Source organism: Crinia signifera, chromosome 11 (genome assembly GCF_055691185.1).
Source record: "Crinia signifera chromosome 11, ASM5569118v1, whole genome shotgun sequence".
Classification (NCBI taxonomy): Eukaryota; Metazoa; Chordata; class Amphibia; order Anura; family Myobatrachidae; genus Crinia; species Crinia signifera.
Window position 1 is genome coordinate 30,318,082 of NC_139227.1, and position 19,007 is coordinate 30,337,088.

Sequence of the window (19,007 nt, forward strand, 5' to 3'; positions counted from 1 at the left end):
CGTAACAAATGGCACACTGTCTGGTAGTACAACTTATTGTTATCTTAATTACTTTCTTATGGTTGAAAACTGTGTATAATCTCACTCTAATTGGACTGCAAGATCCAAGAGAAATTGAGAATTGTGGTGAAGTACCTGGGTTGAAAATGCTCGCCTAGTGGCTGCTGCCTGTGCATATGATGGCAACCGGACAACTGCACAGTTGAGCGGACTCTGCGAGCGTCACAGGTACAGGAGTTAAGACAAAAAGGAGGTTTCTGCTGTCTCCAGGGGTGACCAACCTGGCCCTGTTATACAGTGACAGCGCAGAGTCAGGTAATGGGTCCCCTGGGGATGAGAGAACCCCGACTATGGGAGATGCCAGAAAAGAAGAGCAATTTCACTTTAATCCCAGGTATACGCTACTGTCCAGTGTGTACGCATGTGGACGTAGTGAACAATGGTTGAGCGGTATATCTGGGTAGTGAATTGCAGAAGGAAGCACAGGGTGCACTCTGGTATTGTTCCTAGTGGGTCGCTGCTATACCGTGCAAAGGTTGTAAAAAAGGAGGAGATTTCAGAAAATGCACAATCTGTACTTCACATAAGACTGAATATCTTGCTCTAATTGGCTGCAAGCCCAAGAAAGAAATGGGCTAACAAAAATTGATACAACTCCCAGTCAGATGGATATCTATGATAGAATATACACAGTGGTTTAGAATGCAGTCCTGGTCTGTAGTCTTGTGTCGGCACACACTATGTGTCGACCTTACCCAAATACACTATATTCAATGTTGAAATTTTTGATGAATGGAGGGAACTAAATAAGGTATACAATGGTATGCGATATTGTACAATAAAATATCGCATCGTATGCCATACGATGCAATCGTATACGATTTTGGTACTTATGTATTATCTGGACTCCCATGTTAAATGCACCCCATTTTTTCATACCCCTACTATCCAACTACGCATGGAGTTGATTTTATATAGTGTGGCGAGCGCAGCGAGCCACCGTGCCCGAAGCGTGGCGAGCGGACGCGGTCTCATAAGAAAAATGGGAGCCCAGATATTACATAAGTACCACAATTTTTTTTATTGTACAAGCACCCTGATGGGTCCTAACAATGTTAAATGGCCCCCCATAGTCAACACCACCCCGAAGTGTGGCGAGCGCAGCAGTACGCAACCTCCGACCTTTTCATACCCCTACTATCCATGTTGGAGTGGAGTTGATTTTAGATCGTGTGGCGAGCGCAGCGAGGTGATGTGGAATACATGTGCACTCGCCACACGATCTAAAATCAACTCCACTCCAACATGGATAGTGGGGGTATGAAAAGGTCGGAGGACGCGTACCACCACCTGCTCGTCACACTTCGGGTTTGCGCTTGGCCTTTGCGTTGATAGTGGGGGTGCATTTAACATTGTAAGCACCCATCAGGGTACTTGTACAATAAAAAAAACGCATCGCATGCAATGCACTGGCGTACGATGGACATCGGGGGCACCGTGCAAGGAAACAAGTACCATTAAAACTTTATATACAGAAAGGAGAGGATGTTACAAGAAATCTAAGTTGTCACTGTGCATAACTATCACAACAATCAGACCGGTGTCATAAAAATGGAGGGTTACAACATGAAAAGGGTTAAGAAAATTTTGGGGGAGGGTTATGTGGCCTGTGCTCTACCTCTGCTCTTTTGGGCAGGGCCTGCATATAGGCAACTTGTTTCGGCTCAGTGTCCAGTTTTCATCAGCGACCAGAGATGGTCACTGATGAACAGAAGACTCTGCCGGGGGAGCCGCTGAGGGAAACAGATGACTGTAGGAGCTTGCGACCATAAGGGGCTGAACACTGGAGCACACACCCGGGGATTTATCGCTGCAGCACAAACAAATCACTGGATGAGTAACCCAGCGATATTGCACCATGTGTACACAGCTTAAGGAGTTCTCCCATCTCACGCGTTGCAGTGTTCCTACTTTTTAAAATGGTGTTTGACAACCATATTTATTTCTACACGTTTTATGCAATAGTTTCATATAAGCTGTAAAAACAAACATTTCATTTGTATAAACCTATGTACAGAACGCTGCCGTTTTATAAAAGTATTAATAGCAAAGCAAGAATCTAACTGACATCTTGGTGGTGGATGGAGAAACCTGCACTTCTGCTTTTAATTCACTTTCAAAAGGAAAAAGGTATCTGATTTTGCAAACATAACTGATATGACCAACCCTAAAGTGGCAAAACATATGGGGAGGATCGTGTATTGCACACCATAATCACTTATAGTAAGAGGCGCTGTAATGCTAGGTCTTGTACACTGCTATAGTGCTGATGCACAGTACAATAATTATAATAACCTCTGCGATCTAACAGAGCAACATTAGGGTTATTGGTGACCGTATCTCTGGTGGGTCCCTAGTGCCAGGTTTGAATCCAGGGCACCGTACCCCCCAAAAAAATCCATCAAAAGTCAGTCACCCCAGGACAGGACACTAGTGAGAAGTGGAAGTGTCAGTGAGTTAAGAGACTAGCAAAAGCAAGGGCTTAAAAGTGCTTTACAGGCTAACAGTGTTAAGGCCCATACACACTGGGCGACTGAGCTGAAAGTCACTCAAACCAGCAGGTTTCAGCTCGAAGCCGCCCAGTGTGTATGCCCCGGCGGTGAGCGCTGCTGCGCGTTCCTGCAACATCACCGGGAAAGCCGTTCCATCTGCTGGTTATACCAGCAGATGAGCGACTTTGAGGACGGCTTTGCATAGCACTGAGCTATGCAAAGCCATCTCCCTCCCTCAGTCAGCAGAGGGAAAGTGGCTCAGTGTGTATGCACTGAGTGGCTCCCCACCCCCAGCGATGTAAATGATCATTGCTGTCCATACACGCTGGGAATAGTCGCCCAGTGTGTATGGACTTTTAATAAAGTGTTAGAAAGTGCATTAGTTTAAAAAAGAAACAAAAAAGAAAAACTAAGTGTTAAAAACTTAAATTGTAGTGTGCAACCCAGCCACACCAACCCAAGGGGAGCCATGCCACCAGATTATCCCTAAAACGGACAAATTGTATGAATTTGTAGCCTTAGCATTGAAGGAGTTCATATTACTACATAAAACAAAGTTACTCCCAGACTATTACCTCTGAAATAATTACAAACTTTTCTTTAGGAAGAATTTTATTTCAGTAGAATCAGACACTAATAAATCGTGCGACATCTCCTTGTGTGAAAGGCATCCGAGGAAAATTGCAAAATAAACTTTACATGCAATTAGAGGATACATTGCTTCCATTTAGTTACAATGACACAATAACTGCTGTAGTTTGAGCTTGTATCAACATACAAATGATGCTTAAACATTTTAAAGGGGGACAATGCAATAAATGTACATTAGACGTGCCTTATACATCAAGTTCTAGAGAATGGGCAGGGGGTACTCCAGCAACGTCAACAGGTGGGGCAGGAGAGATTCAATCATCTTTCCCTGTGGCTGCCACTAGAGGGGGCCCAACAGAGCAATTCAGTTGTTTCATTCGGGTGTGCTGATCTGTGGGTAGACACATCAGCTTGTAGACTTCCATGCTGAAGTATGGTAAAAAAAAAGTGCCCCTTTTGGGCCCGTAAATGGCACTTTTGTGCAGTCTGCCCCCTCCCCACCACTTTAGATGGGAGATTTAACGCTACAAACAATTGCATCACCCCCAATGACTACTAGTGAACGGGTAGTGTGCGTGTCCGGGATGTTGTTCGCCAACAGGTAGAATACAAATCCGTTATGTGGCTAGTGAACAGCAGCTGATTTTCTGTGAGCTGAAATACATCTGATAAGGGGCCTTGTGGGCACCAGGATGAATGGACAGAATACATGTCCGATGTCATTAATGAATGGATAGGTAACATGTTAGGGGTGTCACTTGTAACTGGACAGGATTCACAAGGGATGTCACCAGTATCTAGTGAATAGGTAGGGCGTATGTGTCCCCTCTTTTGGTGTGCCATTGCTATCTATATATTCCTCCGTCAAAACAGGCTGAGCATATTGTAACTCTCCCATGTCTTCTTGATATAAATTAATTAGTGTGTAAGGAACATAAAGTTGAACATATTACAGTTAAACGCTTTATAAAATCACAGTATAAATAATTCACAATGGAAATCAAATAAATAAAGTGCTTTTCTATTTATAGCCAAGGTACTTGTTTCCTATCTGGGCGCCCGCTAAGTTAATTGCGCACCATGCTATTCTCTGTAGAGAAATCTGATCGCATCGCATCGTATACATACACGATATTGAACGATGCTATGCGATTTCCCATAGGAAACAATGTTAAATGGATCAATTTACCCAAATCAGCATAGGGAAGAATGGTAAATGGGCCAGAAACCCCAAAAAAACCCACAGAGCAGTGGAATGTCCCCCCAAAAGTAGTTGACGCCACCCCGCTATCAACGTGAACCCGAAGCGTGGCGAGCCCGCGAGGGGCGGCGGTACGCGTCCTCTGACCTTTTCATGCCCTACTATCCACTAGGGCGTGGAGTGAGAATAGAATAGTGTGGCGAGCGCAGCGAGGGGACGCGGATACCTTCACAGGAAAACGCGTCCCTTCGCGGGCTTCCCAGGTGTCCGCGTCGCCACGGACACCTGGGAAGCCCGCGAGGGGACGCGTATAACTGTGAAGGTATCCGCTGCGCTCGCCACGCTTCGGGCTCGGTGGCTCGCTGCGCTCGCCACACTATTCTATTCTCACTCCACGCCCTAGTGGATAGTAGGGCATGAAAAGGTCGGAGGACGCGTACCGCCGCCGCTCGCCACGCTTCGGGTTCACGTTGATGGCGGGGTGGCGTCAACTACTTTTGGGGGGACATTTCAATGTTCAGGGGTGTTTTTGGCCCATTTACTATTGTTCCTATGATAATTTGGCTAAATTGAGCCATTTCACATTGTTTCCTATGGGAAATCGAATCGGATCGCATCGTTCAATATCGTGTATGTGTACGATGCGATCCGATCCGATTTCATTACGGTGCCGTACGTAGAAAACCTGGGCGCCCAGATAGGAAACAAGTACCATAGCCAATATACAAAATAGACCATACTTCTACAAGTGTTGTGTACAGCAAGACATGCGTTTCATGTACAATAGTATTGTAAAGCTCATTAGGCTGCCGTACTCGGGCTCACAGACAGCCGGCACATATCAAGGCTACGGCGGAGTACAGAAGCTGGCCGGTTTGCTCTTGCCGAACACATTAAGACATGCAGGGACAAACCAATAAATAGAAGGGAGGGAAGGTGCTCATTCACTGCTATCGATGATTGCTTTTGGGAGGTGCTTGGGTTCAGTCTCCAGATTTGTCACTGGAGAACAAAGAGAATCTCTCCTCACAAGTCTGGGTTTCCACTGAGCTGAACTGAGACTCCATTGTATTCCATGCCAGGTCTGCAAGTAGGAAGTCGTCCATTGCAGTCTGGGTCTCGTTGCTTGTAAGGAATAAGCTCCCAAGTGCTTCAAAGCAGCTGTCTGTGGTCTGTGTTTCGGCGCTGTTCTGTTGTACATGACTGTCCAGCGAAGGGCAGGGCATGTCTTTGCTGGCTGGCTCCCCATTCACGTGGCCCTCTGCGTCGGACGAGTCTGTGCTAATGGAGAAGCTGGACTGCTTGAGGATATTACCTAGACGCAAGTGAGCGTTATTGTCCAGGAAGAAGTTCAGGTCGGTCTGGGTCTGAGTGTCAAACATTTCCATGCCCATGAGGTTGGAGTTTCCTTTGTTTGAGAAAGACTGGGTGGAATCATTGGAAAAAAGGAAATCCGTTTGGGTTTCAATATCCAAATATTCAGAATTGAGGTTCCCCATCACGCTCTGGTCCGTCTGTGTCTGAATATTGGACGCAGAGAAGAACTCCTCTATGTCAAAATCGATGCTGGGGTTGGGGTTACAATTTGAGGACAGAAGGCCGCGGTTATCCATGGACTGACTAGATATATTATCCGATAGGATTTTTTCTAGATCGCTCAAAAGCTCCATTGTTTGGGTCTGGTTATCAGTCATGTTCTGCGATGGGAACGGCCCATTTTGTGTATTGAAATTCATGAAAGTAGACTTCATTTCCTCTTCCCTTATTTCCTTGATCTCATCGTTGTCCAAGAGGTTCTGACCCAAGTTGCCAGAAATATAACAGTCTTCTGCCTGACTTGTTTGTGTAGATACAGTATAAAGAGAGTTGGTGTTGCCGAAGAGATTATCACACATGACCGACTGGTCCACCAACAGCGGGTTGTCTCTTGACAAAGAAATAGTGTTTGTTTGAGTTTCCCGAGAAACTCCACACGTTACACAAGGACTGTCCGAGGCCTCCGACACAGACCCTGCACTTTCCTGAAGCGTTTGGGTCTCGACACTGATAGGCAGCGACATCTGGGCACTGAAGGACAAGTCTGTTTGGGAGCAAGAGGATACATAGGAATCGCTCGGAATCCAGGGGTTGCTGGTTAATAGGTTAGACGCAAAGTAAGATAAGTCCGTCTGAACATCAGATGTGATTCTGGTCTTGGTAGATGAGCTCACGCCCATGTTTGAGGCAATAGGCTGCAGATTCCCCATATTGACTTGCACATAAGAATTTACAGATCCTAGTGAACTGTACCCTTCATTTCTAGGCTGAGATGGGTTATTCGGTGCGGGAGCCTCTGCGTCCATGCTTTGGAGAACTGTCCCATTATAATGAGGTACAATTTGTAATGTACTCATGACTGATCCTCGATTGTTGACCGGCATGACCAAAGGTTTCATAGAACAGTCAGAAGAAGAAACTAGGACAGGCAGGTGGGCCAGTTGCATTACCGGTAACTTAATGAAGGTTAGCTTAGGCTTTGGTAACAAGAGTTTTTGGGCTTGATAAGGTTGCAGAGGAGCACTCTCTGTACGATAGGAATTGATGTACATTTCACTTGCAGGCAGTGCCTTTAAGTCTGCCATCTGCTGGTCAGGTGCAGCAACTACTGTTGCAGACAGACTGCGTGCTAATGCGCTCTCCTCGCAAACAGCTTTCTGTAGTTGCTTTGACGCTTCAATTTTTCTCTTCTTTACAGGTGGATCTCTGCAAGGAAAGGAGAAGTTACTTTCAGGTCTGGTCACTCAAAAACGAGACGCTAGTTTCTAACAAAGGAACTTTAAAACCACATCCCACTTTGATTTTACATTTAAAAAAAAAAAAACAACAACAAAAAAAAAAACAAATACCCCCATAAAGAAAGGTCATGGGATTAAGAGCTTGGAACTGAAATATTCTGCAAATTATTTCTCAGTGTTTCACCTGTGCTCGATGGGAATCTCATGGCCCATTCTGTGGGTGTGTGATAAGAGCGCCGTTCTGCTGGCATAAGGACAGCCGCATGTGCACTTGAAGGTCTTTCCGCAGTACCCAACATGACGCTTTAGGTCCCACTCCGTGCCGTACGAGTTCCCGCACTTGTCACACTTGTGCTTCTTTTCGGCATGCATTTTCATGAAGTGCTGAAATAAGCAAGATTATGGTTATGTACTAGCCAGCTACACATGTCACACCAGGCAAGTTCTCTACATAAAGGGGGGGTTCTCAAACTCGGTCCTCAAGACCACAAAATTCAGGTTTTCCAGGTCACCCAACAGGTGCACTCATTACTGCCACAGGTGGAGCCAATTTTTTCACTTGATTCTGTGAGGAGACCTGCAAAACATGCACTGTGTGGGTGTCCTGAGGACCGAGTTTGAGAACCTGTGCTGTACAGTTTATTTCTCTATTATAAAAGACAATTGTTACATAGCTGTAATGGCTCAACTTAAGCCCCAAAAGGACCACAAACAATGTTCTATGGACAAGGCCTGTTGTGTTCCCCCCTCCGGTCAGTCACCGGGGAGAACTGGACAGACTTCAGCTATTTCTTTGGCCATGTCCCCTCTACCCCATCCCACCATGCTACTGCTGTACCATACAGTAAGTCTACACCGTGTTGTACCGGGCCTTAATTCAAATTGTAGTTTTTGTACCAAGTGGGTTTTCATCATGACCCCACTGTAAAAAGGATTAAATGCCCCCAAAATTCTTTCCACCCCCACTGGAAACAGATGTATTTACTCTTCCATCTACATAGCCCACAATTCCATCAGTACACCCTCAATGGGGATGCAGTCATCCTGCCCGCCGCTCATCCGTATGTATCCCTCTCAATAACCTATGCCAAAAGGAGAACAGCGCAGTTAGGACTTAGGTGCAGACGCAACTAAAACATACCTGCGTCCCAGTGCATTGAGCACACACATGCAGGATCCTCGTGTATATCAGCCTGGGAGGTGGCTGGATGGCAGAACAGAGTGGCTGTATTTCTGCTTGTTATGATACTGCTTCTGAAATGCGTCAGTTACCTACAGCAATTGTCTTCTCTACCACCATCAGCGGACCAATGCTATACTCGGGGCACAGTCTGCATTCTGCTACACACCTCAGAAGTGCTCTGTCTCAGCCTGGCTGTAATAAACAGCGCAAGGTTCCTGGGAGCATGATTTGGAGACACAAAGGATCATATACTGTGATAATTAAGGCTGAGATAAGTGCCGTCCACTCGCCGTTTCATTTAATACCACCAGTTTGAATAAGGCTAGAAACGCTGGGCATACCCATGCCTGCTTGGGATAGGCAGCTGATATCACATGATGTCAGTGCCCACCCCTTATTTGTTGAGAAGCGTACGCTAGAAAAGTCAGTACAGGCTGAGTCTTCTTTACGAAGTGGAAAAACCATTTGATGGTGAGCGACCATCGAATGATTTCTCCTCCTTGCGTCCGCGTTGCGTTGTGTCAGGGTACACATCCGCTTGCATGCTATTGTGGGGATTTGAGCAGCAGGGGGGGCGGGGCATGCTTTCGACGGGGTGGCGTATATACTCTTAATCAGGCCCAATGTACAATGTCTTGTTCTGAATTAGTTACACATTGACTCGTTTATTACAGTACATAGGATGAGATTTATTTTGAGTACTTTTTTTTATACTGTAATCCGCAAACTATGATTTGTGTATGTACTATTTTATGATCCTACTATTTCTTTTAATATGTATTTTTTACATGTGAAAGTGTGGTTGGTTCATTGTTTATGCTGTCTACAGTCGGGTGTGGATCATATGGTCGACCAAAGGCTGGTTGATCTGTTGAAAGGTCGGCACAAAAAACAGTGAAAACCCCCATGTTGACCTTTTCACTGTCGACCTTCCCCATGTTGACCTAATGCTTGTGTCGACCTAGACCCATATTGACCTTTCAGTATGTCGACCAACTGACCGTATCCCCTACAGTTATATGCACATTCATATGTTCAGCCTATTACTCATGAGCACTTTAAAAAAAGTCAAAAAAGTCAAAAAAAAAAAAAAGGTCAAAAAAAAAAAAAAAAAGGAAGAAAAAGTTTGGATTCCTACAAGTGAATAACGCCCCACTGCAGTTTGTGTTTTCTGTTGGAATTTTTTGAGTGTCAGCTCCTCGGTTTGGTAATGGCACCTCGCTATCAGCAGATTATCTAAACTAGGGGTTCTCAGACTCGACTGACATTTAAAAAAATCCAGAGGTGGAGCTAATTAGTTCACTTGTGACTCTGTGAGGAGACCTACAAAACTTGCACTGCGTGGGGTCCTGAGGACCGAGTTTGAGAACCTGTGGTGTAAACCCTTAATTAATCTATAAGTGCGACTGTCATTAGCGCCAACTTGGGTATTCTCTTTACAGTAATAGGTCTGCAGTACACTACTGGCAGCTGCAAAGACTACAGCACATGAAATGACCTGGACTGCATTGCCACGATAAGATAAAAAGGGCAAGCCAATAAATATAGCCAATGTACCAGCAGATTGTCAAATGATCAACGCAGACAAGGTCGACAGACAAGAGGTCGATTCAAGCAAAAGTCGACATGCTTTTTTTGGTGTACCGCTTTGCTCATCACGTCGACCTTTTCAGAAGTTAACCCTGTGCCTAATGACATGACCAGATCCAGCGTTTCCAATAGTACTTCCTGTGCACAGCTCATATTAAAGGTTGCAGATGTGCTTCCAGTCCACATTACCCATTGCTCTAATGCCTCGTGTGTATCAGCGGAGGTGTACTCTACAATTACATTCAGTCGGCATCTGGTACACGCCTTGAACCACTACTAGACAGTGCAGATTATTTATGCATAATGCACAGATGTTGTATAAGGGGGATGCACCAGATGCTGTTTACTTTAGCTGCAATTACCTTGAAATGAGCCCTCGACATCATTTCTGCTTACGAGATCCAAGATACTCTTGGGAACAACTTGTACATGAAGATAAGAGGGAGAAACCAACACACAATGCAGAATAAAGGCGCATACCTGCTTTACACGAGAGAATTGGGAAAAGGGCCGGTTCGTTCCCCTAGGACAGCCCTCAATTGGGCAGCAGTACAGCTTCTGTGACGCTTTCATATCTTTCCGTAGTGTGGGATTGGTTATACCATCCTGCAGGGGGGAAAAATGACAGACAGGTGGACTGTAGGATTACATTACAATGCATAATAAATACAAGGTTACAGTCAGAATCAAATCATGCTGTGACCAGCATCAATAAGCAGCGGAGACCGACATAAAGCGCGCACACACACACTATACGACAGTGTGTGTGTGTGTGGTGGGGGTGTACTTTGCACACACTATTATAGTAATCAGTGGTGTGTAACACATACCACACTGTGTGGGATTAAGATGCAGTGTGTAAGTCACAGGAGACAGCGAGCCGGAGGCATCACAGAAGAAAAGACCTTTCATAAATAATAGAGCCATGCACATTGAACCCACGCTGTATAAAAGTGGTGTGACGTGGGAATCCTGAGAGATCATGTCCTTGTATTAATCAGTGCTGGGCTCGGAGGTGCTGGGATGCAGGTCGGTGTTAAAGCCCTGGACGCTAGCCCTCATCACTGTCTGGTTTCCTTACACAGGTTTATTAGAGAAAAGCTTGGTATACACGGCACTGTGCTAGTGAGACCAGAGAGCCGCATCCTGCATCTGTTCTCCCAGAGCTTATGTTACTGCGAGTTACAACACGCTCCGGCTATAAAAAGATCCCGGATAAAAGGTATCCAATTGAGGAGACATTTATAAACAAATACAGGCCAGAGATCTCGTATCCACACAGCCTGGCACGGTGTCACATGCAACAATTGTCCCCGTGTTCCCTGTGACACCCCCGTCGGTGAATTCCTCAGCGCATGTAGGAAGAGGTGCAGGGATCAGGCCCAAGTGTATGATACAGATCAGTACTCTGTCTGGATAACGTGTTTCCAGGTGACAAATTCCACACCTACAGATGTAGCGCTATTCATCTTGGCTGGGGCTGGCGATTCTATTGCCAGCCCTCGCCAGCTCCGACCAGGGGGTGCACACACGAGACGCTTGCCTGTCCCATGGCAACGGTGCTCCCCACCGACGTCCGCCACCTCCCCCGTCAGTCCCCCTAGCCGCCCGACCCCCCCTAACCCTGCCAGTCTCCTTGAAGCAGAGACGGCAGGGTCCCAGCCACTGAGACGTACGCGTGTCCCAATTTAATAGAGTCCCTCTCCGCTGGTGCTTGCCAGAGGGGACGTTCTGGTGGGCGCTGGGCAAGGGGGGCTGTACATGATAAATTGACATCTAGGAACACAGACCGGCTTGAGCTTTACAGTGATCATTCTAGCACCCTGCATCTGCCGTTGTGCAGCTAGCACATGTCAGGTCTGTATAAGTGCTGAAATACAGACCACACTGTGCTGGAAGATACCACAGCAGAGAGTGACACCCCAGCCAGTGATTAGGAAACCAGGAGCATCTGTAGCAAGAATGGTTCTTTGGGAAAGTCTTGACCATTTGAGCTTACATTCTAAGAGAGGGGACAGTTGGAGGGTGAACTGTGTAAAAATTAGGGACAGGAGAGAAAAGTGGAGATTATGAAGAGGCTTCGATGAAAAGGCGATATTTTAATTTTTATGCTATGGAAACTTGCGGAAAGTCTGACTTGGCAAGGGGGAGAGTTCCAGAGGAGAGTTTACTATATAAAAAAAAAAAGGCAGAGGGGAGGCAGAGCAAAGGGAACAGGACCCAGGTAATCCTCATATACCATATAGATTGAGACCAGCGGCTTGACTGAGCTGCTGAGAGGGCCAGCGCACCATCTCTTCCATTAGGTTGCATTGAAGATGTGGCTCAACACTCCATGTACAAATCGATGCTGGGCTGCAAATTAGTTTTATAGGGTTCCTACAGTCGGGATCGCGGCAGTCATTAGCCCGACGTCGGGATCCCCATTGGCCGGACTCATACAGCATGGCAAGCGCAACAAAGCCCCTTGTGGGCTCGCTACCTATTCTGTTCGCCCTCTATGGGGGTCGTGGACCCCCACGAGGGAGAATAGCCGGTGGCCGTCGGGAACCCGTCTGTCTGTTTTAACAGTCGGTATCCCGACCGGCACCCACATCAGGCGCACACACTTTACTGATACAAATCAACTTTTGATATGGATGGCTAGATCAGAATGGAACCATAAAATCCAATCAGAGAACATGTGACTGCAGTCCTTGTACAGAACACACGTGTCCTGTATAATCGGGTCATTAAGTTCTAGCAACCAGGATATGGTCACTAGGTCAATCCTAGGTCGACAAGGCTTAGGTTGACACAAGCATTATGTCAATAGTCAAAGGTCGACATGAGTTATTTTTAATACTTTTTTGAGCCGACAGGCGGTATTGCATACCCTACCATCCACTGCGCAGTTTTGGGAGAAGAGAATAGTGATGCGGTACACTAGGTGTCCGTGTCGACAATCAGGATAAAAAGTGAAAAACTCAAATAGACATTTTGACTGTTTGTTTTCCCATTGACGACCTAATACTTGGGTCGACCTTTCCAACCCAGTTGGACCCATGCCCCTAGAAACTTGCTAGTGTTTGGACAACTGTACAGTCAGTAGCGCACTGCAATTCCTACACAAGCTCTATTGTACCTTAAGTGCATATCCAGTTATGAAGGGCTCTAGAAATGTTTCAATAGATTTGCAAATGATACCAATATCTTGCATAAAGTAACTATTTACTTTGGCATTCTATTACAACCATTATTCAGGAACAAACACAAATATTTCAGAGAGAGTACCATGTTTAGCCACACAAAGCAGAAAAACCCATCTATAACAACTGTTTGGGGCACCCACAGAGATACAAATGTTTTAAATTCCGATTGACAGGTCAATAGGTGACACCAAATGGTCAACATCTTTTTCTTCTTTCTTGGGACTTTCATGCTTTACATGAACGTTCAAAGTGTGGTGATTGAACCGCCAGAGGATTGAGGCACCATGCAAGGGTACCGGTTACACTAATTGTGGGTCCATGTTGACATTGCCACCAAAAGAGAGAAAAAATCATGTTGACCATTGTCATGTCAATCTTCTGCATGTCAATCTAGTTACTGTCAACCCTTTGATCCATAACCATTGTTTTATTCCACGGCTGCAACTAGATAGCGCAATTCAATTGTTGTTTCTTTCAGGTGTGAACATCTTTACCAGGGGGGGGGGTTGGGTTTGTAAGTGTGTAACGCGTGGTCTATTAGTACTTCGGGTGCTCCTAACATTCTACCAGATGGACTCTGACCTGTTTTAATTTCCAGGAATATTGGTGAAGGTCTCTCTCCAGGCTTCCAACCACATGAACCCCTTTTACAGAGCTGGAGATGGATAGTGCAAGTTGAATAATGAAGCATTGTGGGTCACACTATCTGGCAGTTGATGAAGTTGATTTCTCGACCATTTGAATAACACTGCACTGCAGTCAAGTGTCCTCATCCAGGTGCGCTGGCTATGGCACCATTGGCCCATACCTCCTGTCACCACTACGACAGGAACCTCTAGGTCTCAGCATCCAGGTACACTATAGCGGGTGTGGTATAGGATCCCGGCTGTCATTAGCCCGACTGGCCGGACTCCGACCAGCATGGCGAGCGCAACAAAGGCCCTTGCGGGCTCGCTGCACTAGCCACGCTGCGGGCACGGTAGCTCGCTACGCTCACCACCTATTCTATTCTCCCTTTATGGGGGGTCGTGGACCCCCACGAGGGAGAATAGCCGGTGGCCGTTGGGAACCCGTCTGTCTGTGTTTTAACAGTCAGGATCCCAACGTCAGGTAAATGACTGTCGGGATCCTGACTGTCAGGACCTCGTCTGGCACCCATCTAAAGCAGTGGTTCTCAACTTCGGTCCTCAAGAACCCCCAACAGTGCACGTTTTCCAGGTCACCCGGCACGTGCACAGCTGCACTCATTCACTGGAACATTTTGAAATATCACGGGTGGAGCTAATTATTTCACCATGGGCCCATACCTCCTGCCAACACTACAGGAACTTCTGAGTCAAGCATGTCCAACGTTGGCCCTCCAGATGTTGTGAAACTACACATCCCAGCATGCTTTGCCACAGTTTTGCTATTAAAGAATGCTAAAACTATTGCAAAGCATGCTGGGATGTTTAGTTTCAAAACATCTGGAGGGCCAACGTTGGACATGCCTGCCTAAGTCTCAGCATCCAGGTGCGCTGGCTATAGAACCATGGGCCCATACCGCCTCCTAACACTACTACGGGAACCTCTAGGTCAGTGGTCGCCAACCCGTCGCTCGCGAGCTACCGGTAGCTTGCGGCAGCGATCCGGGTGGCTCGACCACTCTGCCCCTGCCAGCCGCCCGCCACTCTATTATTGAGCCGCCCGCCCATCCGTTAGCCGAAGCTCGGCCTCCCTTCTCCCTGTCTGCTCTGAGGGGAGGAGAGCGCATCCCGCGTCTCTCCTACCCCTCACTGTGCATTCCTTTGACTGTGCCGTCTGCGAATCAGAACTCGCGGGCCAGCAGCCAATCAGGAGCCGGCCCACGAGTTTTGATTGACAGACGCCCAGTCACAAGGAAGTGAGGGGAAGGAGAAACGCTCGGTGCTCTCCTCTCCTCAGAAGGGAATCAGCAGCGGCGGCGGCGACGACGACACCGGACACAGACAGCAGCGGCACAGGGGGACAGCAGCACTGGTGAGTCTGCTGGTGCTGGGAAACTGGCACTGTGGGGGCATACTTGTTCACGGCACTGTGGGGGTATACTTGTTCACGGCACTGTGGGGTATATGTGTATCTGGCACTATTGTGGGCATATGTGTATACCCTTTTCCCCTGTCTCCAGTGTTGGGAGGTATGTTTGTGACATATTGGACATTGCAGTGTGTGGCATATTGTGTCTGGGGCATTGTGGTATGCGGCATAATGTGTAAGGGCCATTACAGTGTGTGGCATAATGTGTAAAGGGCATTTTTTTATTATTATGCAGATTTCTTGTTTTTAAAAATTTTTAGTAGCTCTTCAGGTGGTTTATTTTGTCTCGAGTAGCTCCCGCCCCAAAAAAGGTTGGAGACCACTGCTCTAGGTCTCAGCATCCAGGTGCGCTGGCTATAGAACCATGGGCCCATACCTCTAGAACCATGGGCCCATACCTCCTGCCAACACTACTACAGGAACCTCTAGGTCTCAGCATCCAGGTGCCCTAGCTATAGAACCATGGGCCCATACCGCCTCCTAACACTACTACGGGAACCTCTAGGTCTCAGCACCCAGGTGCGCTAGCTATAGAACCATGAACCCATACCTCCTGCCAACACTACTACGGGAACCTCTAGGTCTCAGCATCCAGGTGCGCTGGCTATAGAACCATGGGCCCATACCGCCTCCTAACACTACTACAGGAACCTCTAGGTTTCAGCATCCAGGTGCGCTAGCTATAAAACCATGGGCCCATACCGCCTCCTAACACTACTACGGTAACCTCTAGGTCTCAGCATCCAGGTGCGCTAGCTATAGAACCATGGGCATTGTACTGCCTGCCAATACTACACACAATTATATAAACCACAATTATTGGGGTTTATTCAATTCTGCACAATGTTTATAGCAAGGTCCAGGATCTATTCAATTGATCGCACTGTTATGCCTGATTAGAAGATTTCTGCTTGCACCCCAAGGAAAAACAGCATCTTGGCAGGCACTTAATTTAGAGAATGCGCAAGTGAGTAGCTATGAAAACAATTGAATAGCTCCGGAACCTCCTTCCTGGCACTTACCATTGTGTAGAACTGAATAGACCCCATTGTTCTAATCTGAATGATAAATGTTGAGGTGACGATTATTAATGCACTTTGCTTGCCTGATCATGTACACACTACATTAGCGGCATGATATCAGCTCATGGGCACAAATTAACTTTGGGCATCACTCCTAATGTCAGGAGCCGATGTAATGGGTTTGTGAGCGGCTGTCCGCCCCAGGTGTTACGTACATGCTGTGCAATCACCAGACCAACCAGTTGAGTACTGGCTGAATGGCACAATGTATGCAGTGTGTGTATCTAGCTTTACTGAATGTATTATGTTTTACTCTGCTGCAAACCAAAGAAATGTGTACACTTCATGGTAACAAGTACGTAGACAGCCGATCACGACACCTATTAAATAAATATGCACATTGCTAAGAAGTTTAAACACCCCCACCCAAAAACTTTTGCAGCTGATGTTGGTCTTTAAGGCCTGTCTTGTAGTCTTTAAAGTAGTTTTGGAGCCTGCTAACTGCACTCAGTTGTTCGGTGCTAGCTGCTCCACTTCCCAGACGACAGGTCTGGATTGGATTGTTTAGGATTAGTGCAGCGCTCTTCTCCTTGGTGTGTGTGTGTTATGGGATAAATGACAGGCAGGGATTGGAATATTCAATACATTTTACTTCATAAAAGGGGGTGCAAACACACTTTGCATAAGGGGTACATAAAGAAATCAACTGTGTGTAACAGAGATACAGTATTGATACAATAAGACAAGTAAAATTGGTACTTGTTTCCTAGCACGGCGCCCATCGGGTCCCATCGCATACCATAACTTAAGGTATGCGATGGAACCCGATCAGACCCGACCAACCCGATTTTCGGGGTTTAAAGACGTTCCCCTACATTTTTTAAATCGGTCGCAACTTGACCAACCCGATTTTACATTGTACAGCCACCCTGATGGCAGATTACAATGTAAAATGCCCACCCCCCCCCCCCAGACCCGATTTTTAATTGTATACCCACCATGATGGTTAATTAGTATGTTAAATGCCCCCCCATTGTTAGCACCACGCCACAATCGACGCCAACCCGAAGCGTGGCGAGCGCAGCAGTACGCGTTCTCCAACCTTTTCATACCCGCACTATCCACGTCGGCGTGGAGTTGATTTTATATAGTGCGGTGAGCGCAGCGAGCCACCGAGCCCGAAGCATGGCAAGCGGAATACATGTGAAGTAATGCGCGTGTGCTCGCCACACTTCGGGCTCGGTGCGCTCGTCACACTCTATAAAATCAACTCCACGCCGACGTGGATAGTGGGGGTATGAAAAGGTTGGAGGACGCAATCAAATGCCGACTGATCCCCACTTGATTGGTAGTGGGATGCAGGAGTGTGGGGGTTGTATGTCCTTATTCCCCCTTGTCGGTCTTGTAATATTTATTATTTATTTATTATTTGCATTGAGGTCAGGGCTACGTACAGGCCATCGAAATAATCGATGGTTCATGGCAGATGTCAAATACTTTTGCTATCGATGGGGGAGAACCAGTTAGCCCCGCCCCCCGACACCCACAAAGCCCTCCCGTGTTTTGATTGGCCCACAGGCCAATGTGTTATCACCAGCAACTTTATCACTTCACCAGGTGAATACATCTGCCCCAGAAAGTGGTGATGTAGCAGCAAATTAGAGAGCTCCATATAGAGCGGACATGCCCCCAAAATCGCTCTATATAGTAGAATTTACCTCAATATGTTGGGGGATACAGTATGCCTCAAAAAGCTAGTGTCAAAGACATGAAGACACCAAAGAACATGGACACAGGTTGGCATGCCTGGCCTAGGTCACACCCTGGGCTGACCCTGAATGTCAACCTCCTAAATGCAAAACATGTGACATGACAACAGAGTGGTAACCAAGGCATGACACAGCAGCACCTTAGCCATTCATTCCCACACTAACACCTGGGCTGCATGCAGCCTCCTAACCATGTAAGGTCGCAGCCCCTCTCCTCTCATCACATCCTCCATCTTGTGCAATTCCCATATTTACTATAAAGACACCCCTCCTTGCTTCTCATTGTGGTAAAGCCCATAATTTATCTCACCTGCACTCCATGGGACTTCACCAAGTGCATGTTGAGGGCGGGGGGGTTGGGGAGCACTTTGCCGCAACCGTTCACCGTGCACAGTATGTTGGTGCGGACCTCCCGGGACAGCTCGCTGACGGACGGCTTCACAATCTCCCAGTGCTCGCATGAGTACAGCGCTCGCACCCTGGTACCAGAGGCACCACCACCGCCGCGGGCAGCCATGGCGCCCCAGCAGCACCGGCGCCGCCGCCGTACACACAGCCGGCGTGCACCTAGCAGCACCACCTCCTCCCAGTTCGCCGCAAAAGCAACTTCCTGGGGAGGTACTGGGGACATAAACAGTACCGTGATTGGACAAACGAGCTTCTATTAGCATAAGTAGGCGGTGTTCTGGATGGGCGTGGCCATTCAGGCGCTGTTCTCTTGTAGATGTGATGCGTTGCTGCGTCTTGTGCGAGTAACCCGCCGCGTAGTGTTACACCTGACAAATAATCCCCTTTGCCAGCACTGCAGCAAGGGCGCGTGCGCCAGGTCTTACCTTCTTGATTTTAAACATAATTAGTTAAAAACTGCACCTTGCTAATACAGTACATTAATAGTTTATTATGTGTTAACTTAGCTTCTTAAGGAAGAGCAGCTCTTTAATATATCATGTACAAAGCATCATGCAACAAAACCTAGGGAATATATTTTGCATATAATGAATGGTTGCTGGTGCGACTCGTCAGCAACATGTTGCATTCTGCTGCATAAGGAAACCCATGGAAACATGGAAAGAACATAC

At 47.0% G+C, this 19,007-nt stretch overlaps 1 protein-coding gene across 1 annotated transcript; it reads right to left on the bottom strand.

Moving 5' to 3' along the window:
• Positions 1–5,057: 5,057 nt before the first annotated feature.
• On the bottom strand, positions 5,058–18,569 carry ATMIN (ATM interactor). Its single transcript, XM_083164826.1, has 4 exons — positions 18,239–18,569; positions 10,372–10,497; positions 7,303–7,502; positions 5,058–7,086 (listed from the first exon to the last, which is right to left on the bottom strand). The coding sequence occupies exons 1-4, from the start codon at positions 18,557–18,559 to the stop codon at positions 5,328–5,330; spliced, it is 2,406 nt and encodes an 801-aa protein (XP_083020952.1). The 5' UTR covers positions 18,560–18,569; the 3' UTR covers positions 5,058–5,327.
• Positions 18,570–19,007: the final 438 nt, after the last annotated feature.